At 42.1% G+C, this 13,546-nt stretch overlaps 1 protein-coding gene across 1 annotated transcript in view; it reads right to left on the minus strand.

Annotated features, from left to right (window-relative positions):
* The window catches only part of Mdn1 (midasin AAA ATPase 1), a 147,377-nt gene that overhangs the window by 117,915 nt on the left and 15,916 nt on the right, over nucleotides 1-13,546 (minus strand). The window contains exons 3-12 of the mRNA XM_052714956.1: nucleotides 12,233-12,457; nucleotides 11,569-11,676; nucleotides 11,297-11,489; nucleotides 9,109-9,351; nucleotides 8,758-8,889; nucleotides 7,411-7,514; nucleotides 6,066-6,180; nucleotides 4,421-4,605; nucleotides 3,391-3,472; nucleotides 1,166-1,261 (exon numbers count right to left, since the gene is read on the minus strand). Coding sequence (XP_052570916.1) covers nucleotides 1,166-1,261; nucleotides 3,391-3,472; nucleotides 4,421-4,605; nucleotides 6,066-6,180; nucleotides 7,411-7,514; nucleotides 8,758-8,889; nucleotides 9,109-9,351; nucleotides 11,297-11,489; nucleotides 11,569-11,676; nucleotides 12,233-12,457 — 1,483 coding nt within the window. The remainder of the gene's footprint in view (nucleotides 1-1,165; nucleotides 1,262-3,390; nucleotides 3,473-4,420; nucleotides 4,606-6,065; nucleotides 6,181-7,410; nucleotides 7,515-8,757; nucleotides 8,890-9,108; nucleotides 9,352-11,296; nucleotides 11,490-11,568; nucleotides 11,677-12,232; nucleotides 12,458-13,546) is intronic.

Below are 13,546 nucleotides of genomic sequence, written 5' to 3' on the forward strand. Positions count from 1 at the left end.
TTACCAAGAGCCATAGAAAAAACCCACTCCTAACAAAACATACATTGCTTTTCACTATGCTCTCGTCAGCTTTACATTTCTAATGTACAGTAAGAATCCAAGGTCTGTCTGAGAGAAAGAAAAGCTGCAGCAGAGGCTCCTGAAAGTCTACAGAATAGCCATTCATCTTACCTTATCACTTAAAGAACCCAGAGTAAAGCTCAGGTTTGGGCCAAGAATAAATTAGGCAAAATTCTTAAGAGAGCCCCTGCCTGCACCAATCAGTAGAGGAAACACTGATCCTTCTAACCCAATCATGGTGGTTTCATGCCCCTTGCTATGATGAACACACTTACCAGTTAAGTTCTTTTCAGGAGGGTACTCCATGTTCTGAGGCTAAACCACCCCTACTACTGCAAAAGCTCAACAAATTTCTTTACTATTATCATCACTGACATGAGGTTTCAAGTAAGAACGCCTTGATTAACTCAGACATTTCTGCAGGCTTCAACTATACCAATACCACTGCTCAAAGGCTTATCCCTTGTAAAAACTACATAGCTCTCCCCTCTGTACACCAAATCCAGGACCTCATGAATGTTCAACACACATACTACCACTGGGTTACAATCTCAGCCACTCAAAAACACATATCTTGATCTAAAAAATAAAATCAATCTTGTGTTGAACCATTGATTGGAACTATTTTCTTTGCATTTTTAAGGAAAAACAAAAGGCTGGGGATGGTGGCACACATCTTTATTCCCAGCACTGTGGAGGCAGAGGAAGGCAGATCTGTACGCTCCAGGCCAAAAAGAGCTACACAGTGAGACACTGTCTAAAAATATAAATAAATACATAATATTCAAACAGTAAGGAAGAAAAATCTGTACAATGAGGCATAGACTAAGGTGTTACTGAGACCATTCTTGGCCTGAAAACAAACTGATCACGAAGACACCAGAGAACAAGGCCTCTGTGATATCCGTGACCGGAGTAAACTCACTCTAAGAACGTAGGACACCAGAGAGTTACACTGGAAGTTTCCATCCTGACAGGTAGTAATGGATCATTAATGTCTAAAGAGGAATCAACACTGCAAAGGCCACCTTTGGCAGGGACCGGAGCTCACCCAGCCCGGCAGCCCAGCCTTCTTCCAGCACGCAGGGTAAAGGGCAGCACATACCTTTTTCTTGGAAATGTTCAGTTTGCTTCCAATAATTTCTGCCATTTTCAGTTTTTTTGTTGGCTCAGAGAGCATGGCAGTGAAACAGTCCAGAGCCTATTAGAAGAACCGAGGGAGATGTCAACTGATTTAAGAGTAACACGTTGGGCTAGGGAGATGGCTCAGTGATCCTGCTCTAGCAGAGGACCAGAATTCAGGTCCCAGCACTAATGTTGGACACCTCACAACTGCCTGTAACTCCAGCACCAGAGGATCCAATGCCATTTTTCTGGCCTTTGTGGGCACCTGCAATCATATCCATGAACCTGCACAGACAGACAGACAGACGGACGGACACGCACACGCACACACACACACACACACAGGAAAATATCCATACTCATGAAATAAAAACAGATCTTCAAAATTATTTAACTTCAAACAAACAAAGAAACCAGACAGGTTCTCACAATGTGGCAAAAAATTATGCCAAAATCCTGGGAACAAGTGATATTCTTGCCTGAACCTCACAAACTGAGACTATATGCCTATGCTACTATGCCTAGCTTTAAAAAGGGAGGGGGGTTTAAACACACACACACACACACACACACACACACACACACACACACACACACACACCTGTAATCTCATCCTTGGGGAGACTGAGACAGGAGAGTGGCAAACTGAAGACCAGCCCAGGCTACACAACAAAAAAAAAAACACATATAAAAAATAGAAGGCAATTGGGGCTGGAGAGATGGCTCAGAGGTTAAGAGCACTGGCTACTTTTCCAGAGGACCAGGTTCAATTCCCCACAACCACATGGTGGCTTGCAACCATGTACAAGATCTGGTGCCCTCTTTTGTCATTCAGGCATACATTCAGGCAAACACTATATACATAATAAATAAATAAATCTTTAACAGAAAGTAAGCTTGAGACATGGTTCAGCTGCGAGAGTGATTTCTAGGCATGTAAGAAGCACCACTTTCCATTTCCAGCAACATAAAACTGAGTGTAGTGGCGCATGCCTATAAACCTAGCACTCAGGAGGCGGGGGGCAATAAAGAGCCAGGTCATCCTGTGCTACACAATCAATTTCAGGACAGTATGGGATACAATGATTAAAAACAAACAAACAAACAAACAAGAAAACAGCTGTATGTTCAGTTCATTTACCCATTTAGAACCAGCGAGATGGGCTCATACCGTCTAAACCTAAACTTGATCTCTGGAATCAAAGTTGTTCTCTGACTTCCACATAAATGCTATGTCACACCCACCCACCCTCACAAAACTAAACTAAACTAAAAACAAAGGAAAAAAGACAGGGCTTTGCTGTCCTGCTGTCCATCTCAATTTTAACCAGAAAGGGACAAAACTGAATTTACATATAAGAAATGAGAAGTTTGGGAGAATAAGAAAAGAATTTTTATTGGAAAATGATGGATAAAAGTAAAAATGTCATTGCCAGGTGGTGGTGATGCATGCCTTTAATCTCAGCACTCGGGAGGCAGAGGCAGAAGGATCTGAGTTCAAAGCCAGCCTGGTCTACAGAGCAAGTTCCAGGACAGCCAGGGCTACACAGAGAAATTCTGTCTCCAATCCCCCCTGCCCCCCCAAAAAAAAGAAAAAGGAAGCCACACAGCATTTCAAGGTTCAGAAAGTATAAAGTACAAACTCCAAAGGAAGCTGCTTTCTACTCAAAGTAACTTTAGCACATACATAATAGAATGCAAACCAAACTGAGTTGTAGTCCTCTTTTCAACCTCAAAAAAGAAACCACAACACCTTATAGTCAAAGTTAGTCAGTGTTTTAGGAGTCTGTTATTTTCAGGAAGGCTACTTTGTTCCTAGGGAATTAACAAAGCCCTACTCCTAAAGGGCCTCACAGACACACACACACACACACACACACACACACCCCAATTTTCACTTTGTACATCACATTTTATAGCTCCCACATACTTCTCTAACCCCAAGATACAGATGTGAAGAGATGGTACAGATACAAAGACCAAAGCTCTAGAGGCACTGTGCTGTACCACACCAACCCATTTAGTCAAGCTTTCCCCTCACTGTTGACTGTAAAACCTTACCTCTTCTAGAGTAACACCCTGTTTAAAGGTAAGTCATTCATTACATCTGATTAGCTGCAAGCAGCTCGAACTACATGGCTAAGGGAAGTAAACTGTACCTAGAGAAACTGGCAGCCACAGAGAAGACAACCAACAACATCTTACCTCCTGAAAAACATGTAACGAAGCTGATGAAGATGTACTGTCAAAACCATAAGCAACTCTATTACACCAATTCAGGAGATCCCTTAAAAGCAAGCAAACAAAAAAATATAGGCTAAAAACATAACAGGTTATTTAGCTCTCTTACATCTCAGGTTATCTGATGACTAAAATGTCTCTATTATTCTAACCAATGTGAAGGAGAAAGTAATAGAGGTTAAGTCCTTAACCATACCCATTTCTCCCATACTCATAACAAGAAAGGAAATAGACTAAATACTACCAAATTCAGGGGACCTACTCACTCCTAATCTCCATTGAGAATGGAGAACTGAGACACAGAATTCATTATATGGAGCAAATCCAGAAGGCTTACTTCAGACCTTAAGAAAGGCCAGATGTGCCGGGCAGTGGTGGCGCACGCCTTTAATCCCAGCACTCGGGAGGCAGAGCCAGGCGGATCTCTGTGAGTTCGAGGCCAGCCTGGGCTACCAAGTGAGTTCCAGGAAAGGCGCAAAGCTACACAGAGAAACCCTGTCTCGGGAAAAAAAAAAAAGAAAGGCCAGATGTGGTGAAACACACCTTTCTCTCACTCAAGAGGCAGAGGCAGGTGGATTTCTGTGAGTTCAAGCCAGCATGGTCTACAAAATGAGTTCCAGGACAGCCAGTGCTACAGAGAGACTGTCTCAAGTGCCCCCCACCCAAGACCTATTAAGAAAAGGTTTCTACTGAGAGAATGATTAAGGCAACCATTTAAGTTAATTTTTAAACCTGTGTTTCTGAGCTATGTGAGCTCTGTATCCCAGTTTGGCTATACAGCCTGGCCTGGAAGATCTTCCTGCCTCAGGCACTTAGGATGCTATGATTACATGCATTTGCCCTACCCAGCTCAAAGGGGATCTGATCTCATGATACAACCCATAGTTTCAATCTGTAAACCTGACTTGTCAGGATCATCCTACTTCTAATTGGAAGAAGTTTCCAGCAAAGCCGTTTTTAACTTATCAACTGAAAGCAGTATGTAGTCCGGTACCTTAAAGATAATTCTCTTCCTTCATGGACCATTCTTCTGTTTTCTCTTGAAACTTCCTGTGGTGCCTGTTCATAGCCAACAGAACTATCACTTGGACAGCAATGTTTTTCTCCAGTAAGCTCAATGTAAATGTCTAGTAAGTAATTAGTTTCGGCCAAAAGGCTTGGATATCTGCTCTGAAGAACCTGATTCCGGGGGAGAAAAAGAAAGAAACTTTAACAGCCAGGAGAGACTCTTAAAAGGACCTATCACACTGGACATGCAATTCAGCAGCAGAATGTTGCCCTGGTCTGGGTAAGACCTGGGCCCCAGCCCGAGCACGGGGATGGGGAGCACACAACAACTGCTGACATTAGTCAACCAGAAAATAGGTTTCTCCATAAAATCTGTAATCTTCACCAAGCACAATAATCTGTACCCTCACCTGGCCTCCATCCATTCACCATACTTAAATTCCATGACTTCCCCCAACGACTTTTACTAAATTATGACAATCTAGCCACCTAAACTAGTTTAGAGAACAAAAGCCAGATACCCAAATAACCAAACCATAGGTACCCAAGTACCTAAATTAAAGAATTCCTCAGGTACCACTTTGTGTAATCCTGAATATAACTGTATAAGCTTCATTATATAATCTTATATAAGAAATAAAAATATGTAAAAGTTATATAAGAAAGAAAATTAAAGCAGATCACAAACGAAGTGATAAAAAAGCAGTTCAGTTTTAAAAGGTAGAAAGCAGAAGTTGAAAGCACATTGTCTAGTCCTCGTCATTTCAATAGCTACTTAACACTGCAGTAGAGCGAGCGCTTCACATTTGTACATCGGGTTCCAAGGCTTTATAAAATGTCGATGTGTTTACTCACATCTGTTTGACAGGAGAATTAAAACAAAAAAGGAACCCTGAGTTCACCTGTCTTGTCTGAAAACCATGTGGTCAGAAAATGAGCCTGTCAGTAACAAGTGCCTGAGCAGGCATTGCCAGAGAATACAGGCCAGATTCAAGATAAAACTGGGACATAAAGTTTGAGAAAATAGCAGTCATGGTGGCGCATGCCTTGAATCCTAGCACTTGGGAGGCAGAGGCAAGCGGATCTCTGTGTGTTTAATAGCCAGGATGGGCTAGAGAGATGACTCAGTGGTTAAAAGCACTGGCTGCTCGTCCAGAGGTCCTGAGTTCAATTCTCAGCAACCACATGGTGGCTCACAGCCATCTAATATGGGATCTGGTGCCCTCTTCTGTTACGGAGGAACACGTGGAAGTAGAGCACTCATATGCATAAAATACACAAATAAATAAATCTTAAAAAAAAAAAAAAACAGCCAGGACTACACAGAGGAAACTCCCACCCCCACCCCCAAAAAGAGTCTGAGAATATGTTATGTTTGTGCTGAGATTAACATTCCATAATAGCTATTTTAAAAACGCACTATCTTTCTTTAGTTCCAGGGTATTAAATATCTTTTCCTGAACTCAAAAAAAAAAAAAAAAAAAAAAAGGACAGAAACAAAAACTTGAGATATTTCAATTAGGGATGCTCCTGTGTACCACTCCTTCTATTTCCACCTAAGAGGAGCTTCTGGAATTTTTCATAACGAAAAATAAAAATGAAAAGCACTCTTATTCTCCAAAACTGCACACCTCATTCAGGTCTTTCTTGTCCAGATTATCCAGGTGAATTTTGGTCCAGTATTTGTCTAGCATAGTAGCATGACTATTCAGTGGTCGATACCAACTTCCTCCACAGCTCAAGAGTCTGCATTTTAAAGGAGAAAATACAAATAGTGACACATAAAACGTTCCAAGTTAGAGCCAACCTACTTCATTTGTGTGTGGCGCACACCTCCATGACCTATGAAGAATGACTAAAACCAGACAGTACAAAACCTAAACACAGACACCAATGGTCAAGTCTTATTGACTAGGCAAAGCAAGAGATGACAAACAAAAATAAAGCCAGGTATGGCGTCAATACATATTATCCTCATACCTGAGAGAGACTGAAGCCTGTTAACTGAGTTTGAGGCCAGCCTGCATTATGCAGCAAGTCTCTACAACAAAACTCTAAAATAATCAATTAGAACAATATTATAAAAGTTATGGATTTTTTTTTTTTTTTTTTTTTTAGGTTTTTCGAGACAGGGTTTCTCTGTGCAGCTTTGCGCCTTTCCTGGATCTCGCTCTCTAGACCAGGCTGGCCTCGAACTCACAAAGATCCGCCTGGCTCTGCCTCCCAAGTGCTGGGATTAAAGGCGTGCGCCACCACCGCCCGGCCAAGTTATGGATTTTTATTTCCATAATTTTCCATTTAGTATTTTTAAATCCTACCAACATATGATTTCACTATGGTAAGTGAAATCATAGATAAATGGGGTGACTACTTTACAATTCCTGACTCATAAATAAAAGCTGCCATTTTAATGCTAGATACTAATAGGTTAAGTATGGCAAATAAAAAATTACAGTCTGCCATTTGACCCATGAGTTTTAAAAAAAAGGAATGATAGAATTTTTACCAAATTACTTTTAAATCACTGCAAATAATGCCACGGGGTGTTGGGATCTCAATGATAAGACTCTTCTACAAAGCATAAATGACTTCAACAAAACATACTTGAAGGTATTAGCATGTTTAACAGTAAGTTGACTGCTTGTTACCAAAAGCTACACTTGGAAATTATTACAGATTTCCAGAATGAGGGGGATATATATTAAATGTTTATTCTAGACAAACTACATGCTTACACATTAACCACACTGCCCCAAAAACATGTCATTATTTTTGTCTAATGTATAAGGAAAAGCCTGGTAATGTCCCTTGCTCTATCAACTATGACTACAAGTGACAGAGCTGAAAACTGAGTTCAAGTGTTTCTAAGTTGTGTGGCATTCCCTGATGTCCCAGGACTTTGGGGGATATTCATAGAGGCTCCAATATGCAGCACCAAGAAGAGATTTCAGAATAGGAACAGTCAGTTACACATACCTTCTGGTTGCAAATAATTGAAATGTAGGAGCTACTTTCAGACAGTCACCTTGGCCAGGAATCAAAAGCTCTCCATTCTCCAGCAGAGGAATCAACACAGAAACCTAAATCACAAAACCCCATTGATAAAACCAGTGAGACAGAAGTTAGCAACAAACAAAAACTATCTGTCTCCAAATGATGGACATATCCTTAAATGAAACTCCATCCAGTTTTCACAATTCAAATTGGAATCAAATGCATGTGGATTTTCTGAGTTATCTGCACTCCAGCACAACACCTTATTTACTCACTATTCACAGAGTGCTCACGATGGCCCAGAACCAAGCAAGACAGTAGGCTGCAAACAGGACTTGAAGTCAAAGGTCTTACAAGAGGTGAGAGAAACACAGCATGATAAGCTTAATTCAGAAGAATTCACTGAATCTGCTCCAAAGCTAAAAACATTCACTAAGTCTTAAAGAATGAGCCAGAACAAGCTGAATTTGGTGGGACAGTAATGCACAACACATAACTATTTTTTGTCTTCTTTAGTATGCAAAATTCAACATTCACTCAACTTGAAGATTCATCTTATAAAAAATTTAAAATCAATCTCAAAAAAACAAACAAACAAAAAACCCTATCTAAAGAAAAACACCTTAATACTTAGTATATCTTTTTGGTCACAGTTTAAGGATTTCAGAGCAAAAGTAATGCCAACCCAAGGTCAGCATGGGCTACATGGCAAATTTCACAGCCATGCCATGAAAAGGGTCTCAAAACAAAACATGCTGGGCGGCGGCGGTGGCACACACCTTTAATCCCAGCACTCAGGAGGCAGAGGCAGGTGGGTCTCTGTGAGTTCGAGGCCAGCCTGGTCTACAGAGCCAGGACAGTCAGGGCTACACAGAGAAATTCTGTCTGGGGGGGTTGGGGGGAGGGGGAGGAAGGGAGGAAGGAAGGAAGGAAGGAAGCAAACTAAAAACCACAATCAGTATTTATTTCTTGAGCAGACAGATGCAAGCACATAATCTCCCCTTCATTTGTCCTCATCCTCCTAGTTCACAGCTGCCACATCTAGGAAGCAGGATCTCACAAGTTCCCAACCATTGCCCAGAGGTAGTAAGACTGCTCACTGTACTCAATCATTACAAGAAATAGCACAAAATTTAATAAATACTCTATGAAATAGGAGATAGTCAAAGAAACCCAATTTCTCAAGTCAGACTAGGCAGGTAACTATGAAAGAGCTTCCTACAGCATTCCATGTGAAACAGTGAACACCAAACCATCCTCAGGCACTGGGGACAAAATGTTCTTCAAAGACAAGATGTATAGAACAAAGGGTTTAGCAAGATGACATACCACGTCTAAGGGAGCATAGTCAATATCCTCCAGAAGGATCCAATAGCCTTTTGTGGCTGCCTGTGTCAGGGTGCCAGGTTGCCATACAAACTCTCCAGGGACATCTGTACAACGATACATGCCCAGTAGCATCTGTGGAAAGAGGTTAATTAGAGAAATCATACACCCTAGATATCAAGGCTACTTCCTTGAACAAGTCCTGTGAAATTTCAGCAAGGAAAGGAGGCATGTGAGGTTTACAAAGCTTACCCCAAAAGCCAAAAGGGCGGGCAATAACCATTCCTTAGCATAAATGTTAGAATGCTGATATCGGCAAACACCCCAACCGAGCAATACTTGCCACTTACTTACCTTACTGTCCGTCTGATCTCCCAGCTGGACTTTGAGAAGTTGAGGTGGTTTCCTTCTACCTGTCACTGCAGCTAAATATTCAACTAAGGAAGTTTTGCCACTTCCTATTGGCCCTTCCAGCAACACAGCATTCTGAGAAGCCACTGCAACAGCAAGGGTCTGAAGATTTTTACACACAGACTCAACCAACACAAAGGATTTCAGAGCCAGTTCCTGGTCCCGTGAAGAACTCCTGTCACTTGCCTAAGGAGAAAAGTGAGAAAGAAAAAGACTATTTAATAAGAGACCTTCCCTCAAATGACACAAGTTGTGCAACAATGCTTCTACTGACTTTACATTATAATGACAAGTGTGTTAACCAAATTCAGGATAATTTCTTCATATTTTTAAAATTATTTTTTATGTAGAGCAAAGGTATGAGGTACTGTCTTTATTTTTTAAATTTTAAAATAATTTTATATTATGGGTATGGGCATTTTGTATGTACGTCTGTGTCCCGCATGCGTACTTGCTGCCTATGAAGACTAGAATAGGGCTTCAGGTCCTCTGGAGCTGGAGTCACATGCAACTGTGAGCAGTGACTGCTGAAGAGGCTGAACACTGAACTGTGGTCTCTGCAAGAGGAGTAATCACTCTTTTGTTTGTTTGAGACAGGGTCTTACTCTGTAGCTCTGGCTGACCTCAAACTCAAAGGCTGTCTCTGCTTCTTGAGTGCTAGGATTAAAGGCATGCACCACCACACTTGGCCCAGTAACCGCTCTTAACATCGGCACTATCTCTCCAGCCCCAGATGTGATGATATTTTGTTGTACTCTAATAAAACTTGCCTGAAGATCAATGGACAGAGTCAGCCAGAGTTAAAACATGGAGTTCAGGCAGTGGTGGCACACACCTTTAATCCTAGCACTCAGGGGGCAGAGATCAGCTTGGATCTCTGTGAGTTCAAGGCCACACTAGGTTACATGAGATTGATCCAATCTAGGGGAGAAACAGAGCCAGGCAGTGGTGGCACAAACCTTTAACCCCAGTATTTGGGAAGCACACACGCCATTAATCCCAGCACTAAGACGGTTGAGATAGGAAATGAAATGGCTGGGCAGAGAAAGGTATATAAGGCATGAGGAGACAGGAACTAAAAGCCCTTTTAGCTGAGGACTCAGTCAGGGGATTCATGGAGTAGATAAGGTGAAAATTCACTGTGGCTTGTTCCTTTGTCTCTCTGATCTTTCAGCATTTACCCCAGTATCTGGCTCCAGGTTTTTATTAATAAGACCATTTGAGATTCATGCAACACCAGGATAATTTCTAAATCAATTTCAGAGCCTCATCAATCACCAGTAGTTTTTGTTTTATTACTCTTTCAACATTCTATAATTTTATACTTAAGATTAACAATGCTCTAACTACAGTTCCAGGGTATTCAACACAAACTCTGACCTTCAAGGGCTTCTGCACTCATGTGGTGTACAAAACATACACTCAGGCACACACACCCACACATAAAAATTTGTACAACTTTGTAAGATCAACAATGCGTGAACTAGCAATCTAGCTACATGTTAAGTACATACTAAGCTGCATCTCTTGCACAGACACAGAAACACACACATACTAAAAGAGTGCACAGTCTGCAGAATAACAGAAAATCTGGGCACTGAGAGAATGCATTGTGTATGTTTCAATGCATCTGATTTTTTCAGGTACAGTAAGAACTTCAGTCTCCTGTTTTGTCTAGTCATCCTGGCCTAACCAATCAAGTGCTTTTCCACCAAGTTATATCCTCAGTCCTTAAGTCTGTTTCAGCCCCAGCCTTGGTTTATTGTTTTGTTCTTTTCTATTGTTGAGACAGAGTCTGGCTGTATTATTTAAGCTAGCCTCAAGAGTCCTCCTGCCTCAGCCTACTGAATAGCTGGAACCACAGGCTTGTGTAACTATGCCCAGCTTTGAATTCTGCTAAAGTTCAAAGCATAACACAGGTGGCATTGTATTTCTAATTTCAGACTTAAAAGAGATGAAGGGCATACTCAGGAGAAACTCAAGGTGAATTTATCTTTAATTCTCCATAACTTCTAAAATGGAACAGCACTTTAGCAAACTCAATGTGGATTACACGTGATTCATGTACCCTGACCAAGGAAACTGCATATTCAGGGTTTACAGAGCAAAGCACCTACTGGAGCTATAATACCTGTTCTCCAAGACCGGATGGCTGTTTGGGCAGCACTACACCACAGACAGCTGTCACACTGGAAGAGAGGTCAGCTGAAACAAGGTGTCCCTGAATATACTGGGGCTCCTTTCCCTTGTGCCAAAGGGAGGCTTTTGGGTTAGCCAAAACCAAGGCCTTCTCCAAGTCCTGCAGCTGGGCCTCTTCTAACAACCTAAGAGAAAAAGAAAAAAAGAGTTCCATGAAATCCACACAGAAAACACACGGAAGACCTCCAGGAAGCCCGTGCTTACCTCAATCTGAAATGCACCAATTCGTCACTACTGAAAATCTTCCTTAGGAAGGCTAACTTGTGCTCTTCATTCATGCAGGTCACCAAAGCAAGACAGTTAGCTGTATGCCTGAGGAAAAGGGAAACACATCAATTCTGCTGACCTATAGTTGATTAAGAAAAGTGCCTGTCGGTTAAGCACTAGAAAATGAAATCTTACCTATCACAACATACACTTATGAGTAAAACACAAAGTAAACATGATGAATTCATTCAGCAGCACAGGAAAAAGGGTGAAACTCCATGCATATCATCTTTTTCTGAAGCAATACTGGATAAAGGGGGTAAGAACTAAAAATTCACAGTAACAAAATGATCTAGGGCTGGACAGATGAATCAGCAGTTAAGAGTACAAACCTATAGACAACACCCATACACATAAAATAAATAATTTAAGAAAACCACATCTAGCCAGGTGATGATGGCGCACGCCTTTAATCCCAGCACTCAGGAGACAGAGACAGGAAATCTCTGTGAGTTCAAGTCCAGCCTGGTCTACAGAGTGAATTCCAGGACAGCCAAGGATACACGGAGAAAGAAAATAAAAAGGAAAACTACATCTAAAGGGTTTTTCTTTGTCCTTCCCCACTGCCACCCAAGTCAGAAGCATAGACTAAACCACATACCAGCGCACCAAAGCATCATGGCTCCTGAGGAGAGGCACACACACACTCCAGTCCCAGAGCTCCCGGAAAACAAGCTGCCTCTGTTGCAAAAACGTGTGGGCAGCTTCCATTAGGTCCCGGAGCTTCATCCGCCTGCGTCCATAACGTACGGGGTTAGCATCGGAACTCTCAAGGAAGAGTCTCTGAAACACTGGGTAGGTGTCCTTGAAATAGCGCAGGGCAAACCTTCAGGAGGGAAGATGGTAGGTATCGTCGTCATTCATTGGTACAAGCAGCCAAGTGCCCATCCATCCTCAGGGACAGGACTGGGGAAATGACTATCTTCATTCCCTAGAGAAGCAGCCAAGTGCCCATCCGTACCGATGGACAGAACTGCGGATCTTAACAGAACTCTTGGTACCTCAGAACAGTGGGGAGAATAATGCTGAAGCCACATAGTCCAAAGACTAAAACCGTTCCGGTTCAGGAACAGGCCCTGGCATGAGACACCAGATCAGAAGCTGTAATCACCAAGGCTTTACCCACAAAAGCAGAGCTATCCTGAGTGATAATTACTGACTATACTGTAGCTGGAGTTTTCCTGCCTGGCCCACAGTCAGGGCAAATCTCTCTCACCTGCCAGTCCCACAGCCGTCAGACCCGACCAAGTAAACACAGAGACTTGTATTGGTTTCAAACTGTATGGCCATGGCAGGCTTCTTGCTAACTGTTCTTTCAGCTTAAATTAATCCATTTTTATAAATCTATACCTTGCCACATGGCTCGTGGCTTACCGGCGTCTTCACATGCTGTTTGTCATCCTGGCGGCTGGCAGTGTCTCTCTGACTCAGCCTTCCACTTCCCAGCTTTATTCTCCTCCTTGTCCCACCTACACTTCCTGCCTAGCCAATGGCCAATCAGTGTTTTAATTATTGACTAATCAGCAACACATTTGACATACAGAACATCCCACAGCACTATACTCATAGAACACTTACTGAATTCTCACTACTACACTACTATCCAGAGACAGGAAAATCCATGCTCTAACTCTTCTTGACACGCTGCTGAGTAAGGGAGAGCCACTTACAGAAACAGGAGGAATGAAAATAGAAATGTTCGACTGAATCAGGGAGGCAAAACCAGGTGCTTAGGATACATCTTAAAGCATACAGAGGAAAAGCTGGGCAGTGGTGGTGCATGCCTTTAATCCCATACTCAGGAGGCAGAGGCAGGTAGCTCTCTATAAGTTCGAGTCAGCCTGGTCTACAGAGTTAGTTCCAGGATAGCCAGGACTGTTTTACACAGAAACCCTGTCTTGAAAAGTAAAAACCA

This window comes from Peromyscus californicus, unplaced genomic scaffold (assembly GCF_007827085.1).
Source record: "Peromyscus californicus insignis strain IS unplaced genomic scaffold, ASM782708v3 Scaffold_5__1_contigs__length_169319896, whole genome shotgun sequence".
NCBI classification, from domain to species: Eukaryota; Metazoa; Chordata; class Mammalia; order Rodentia; family Cricetidae; genus Peromyscus; species Peromyscus californicus.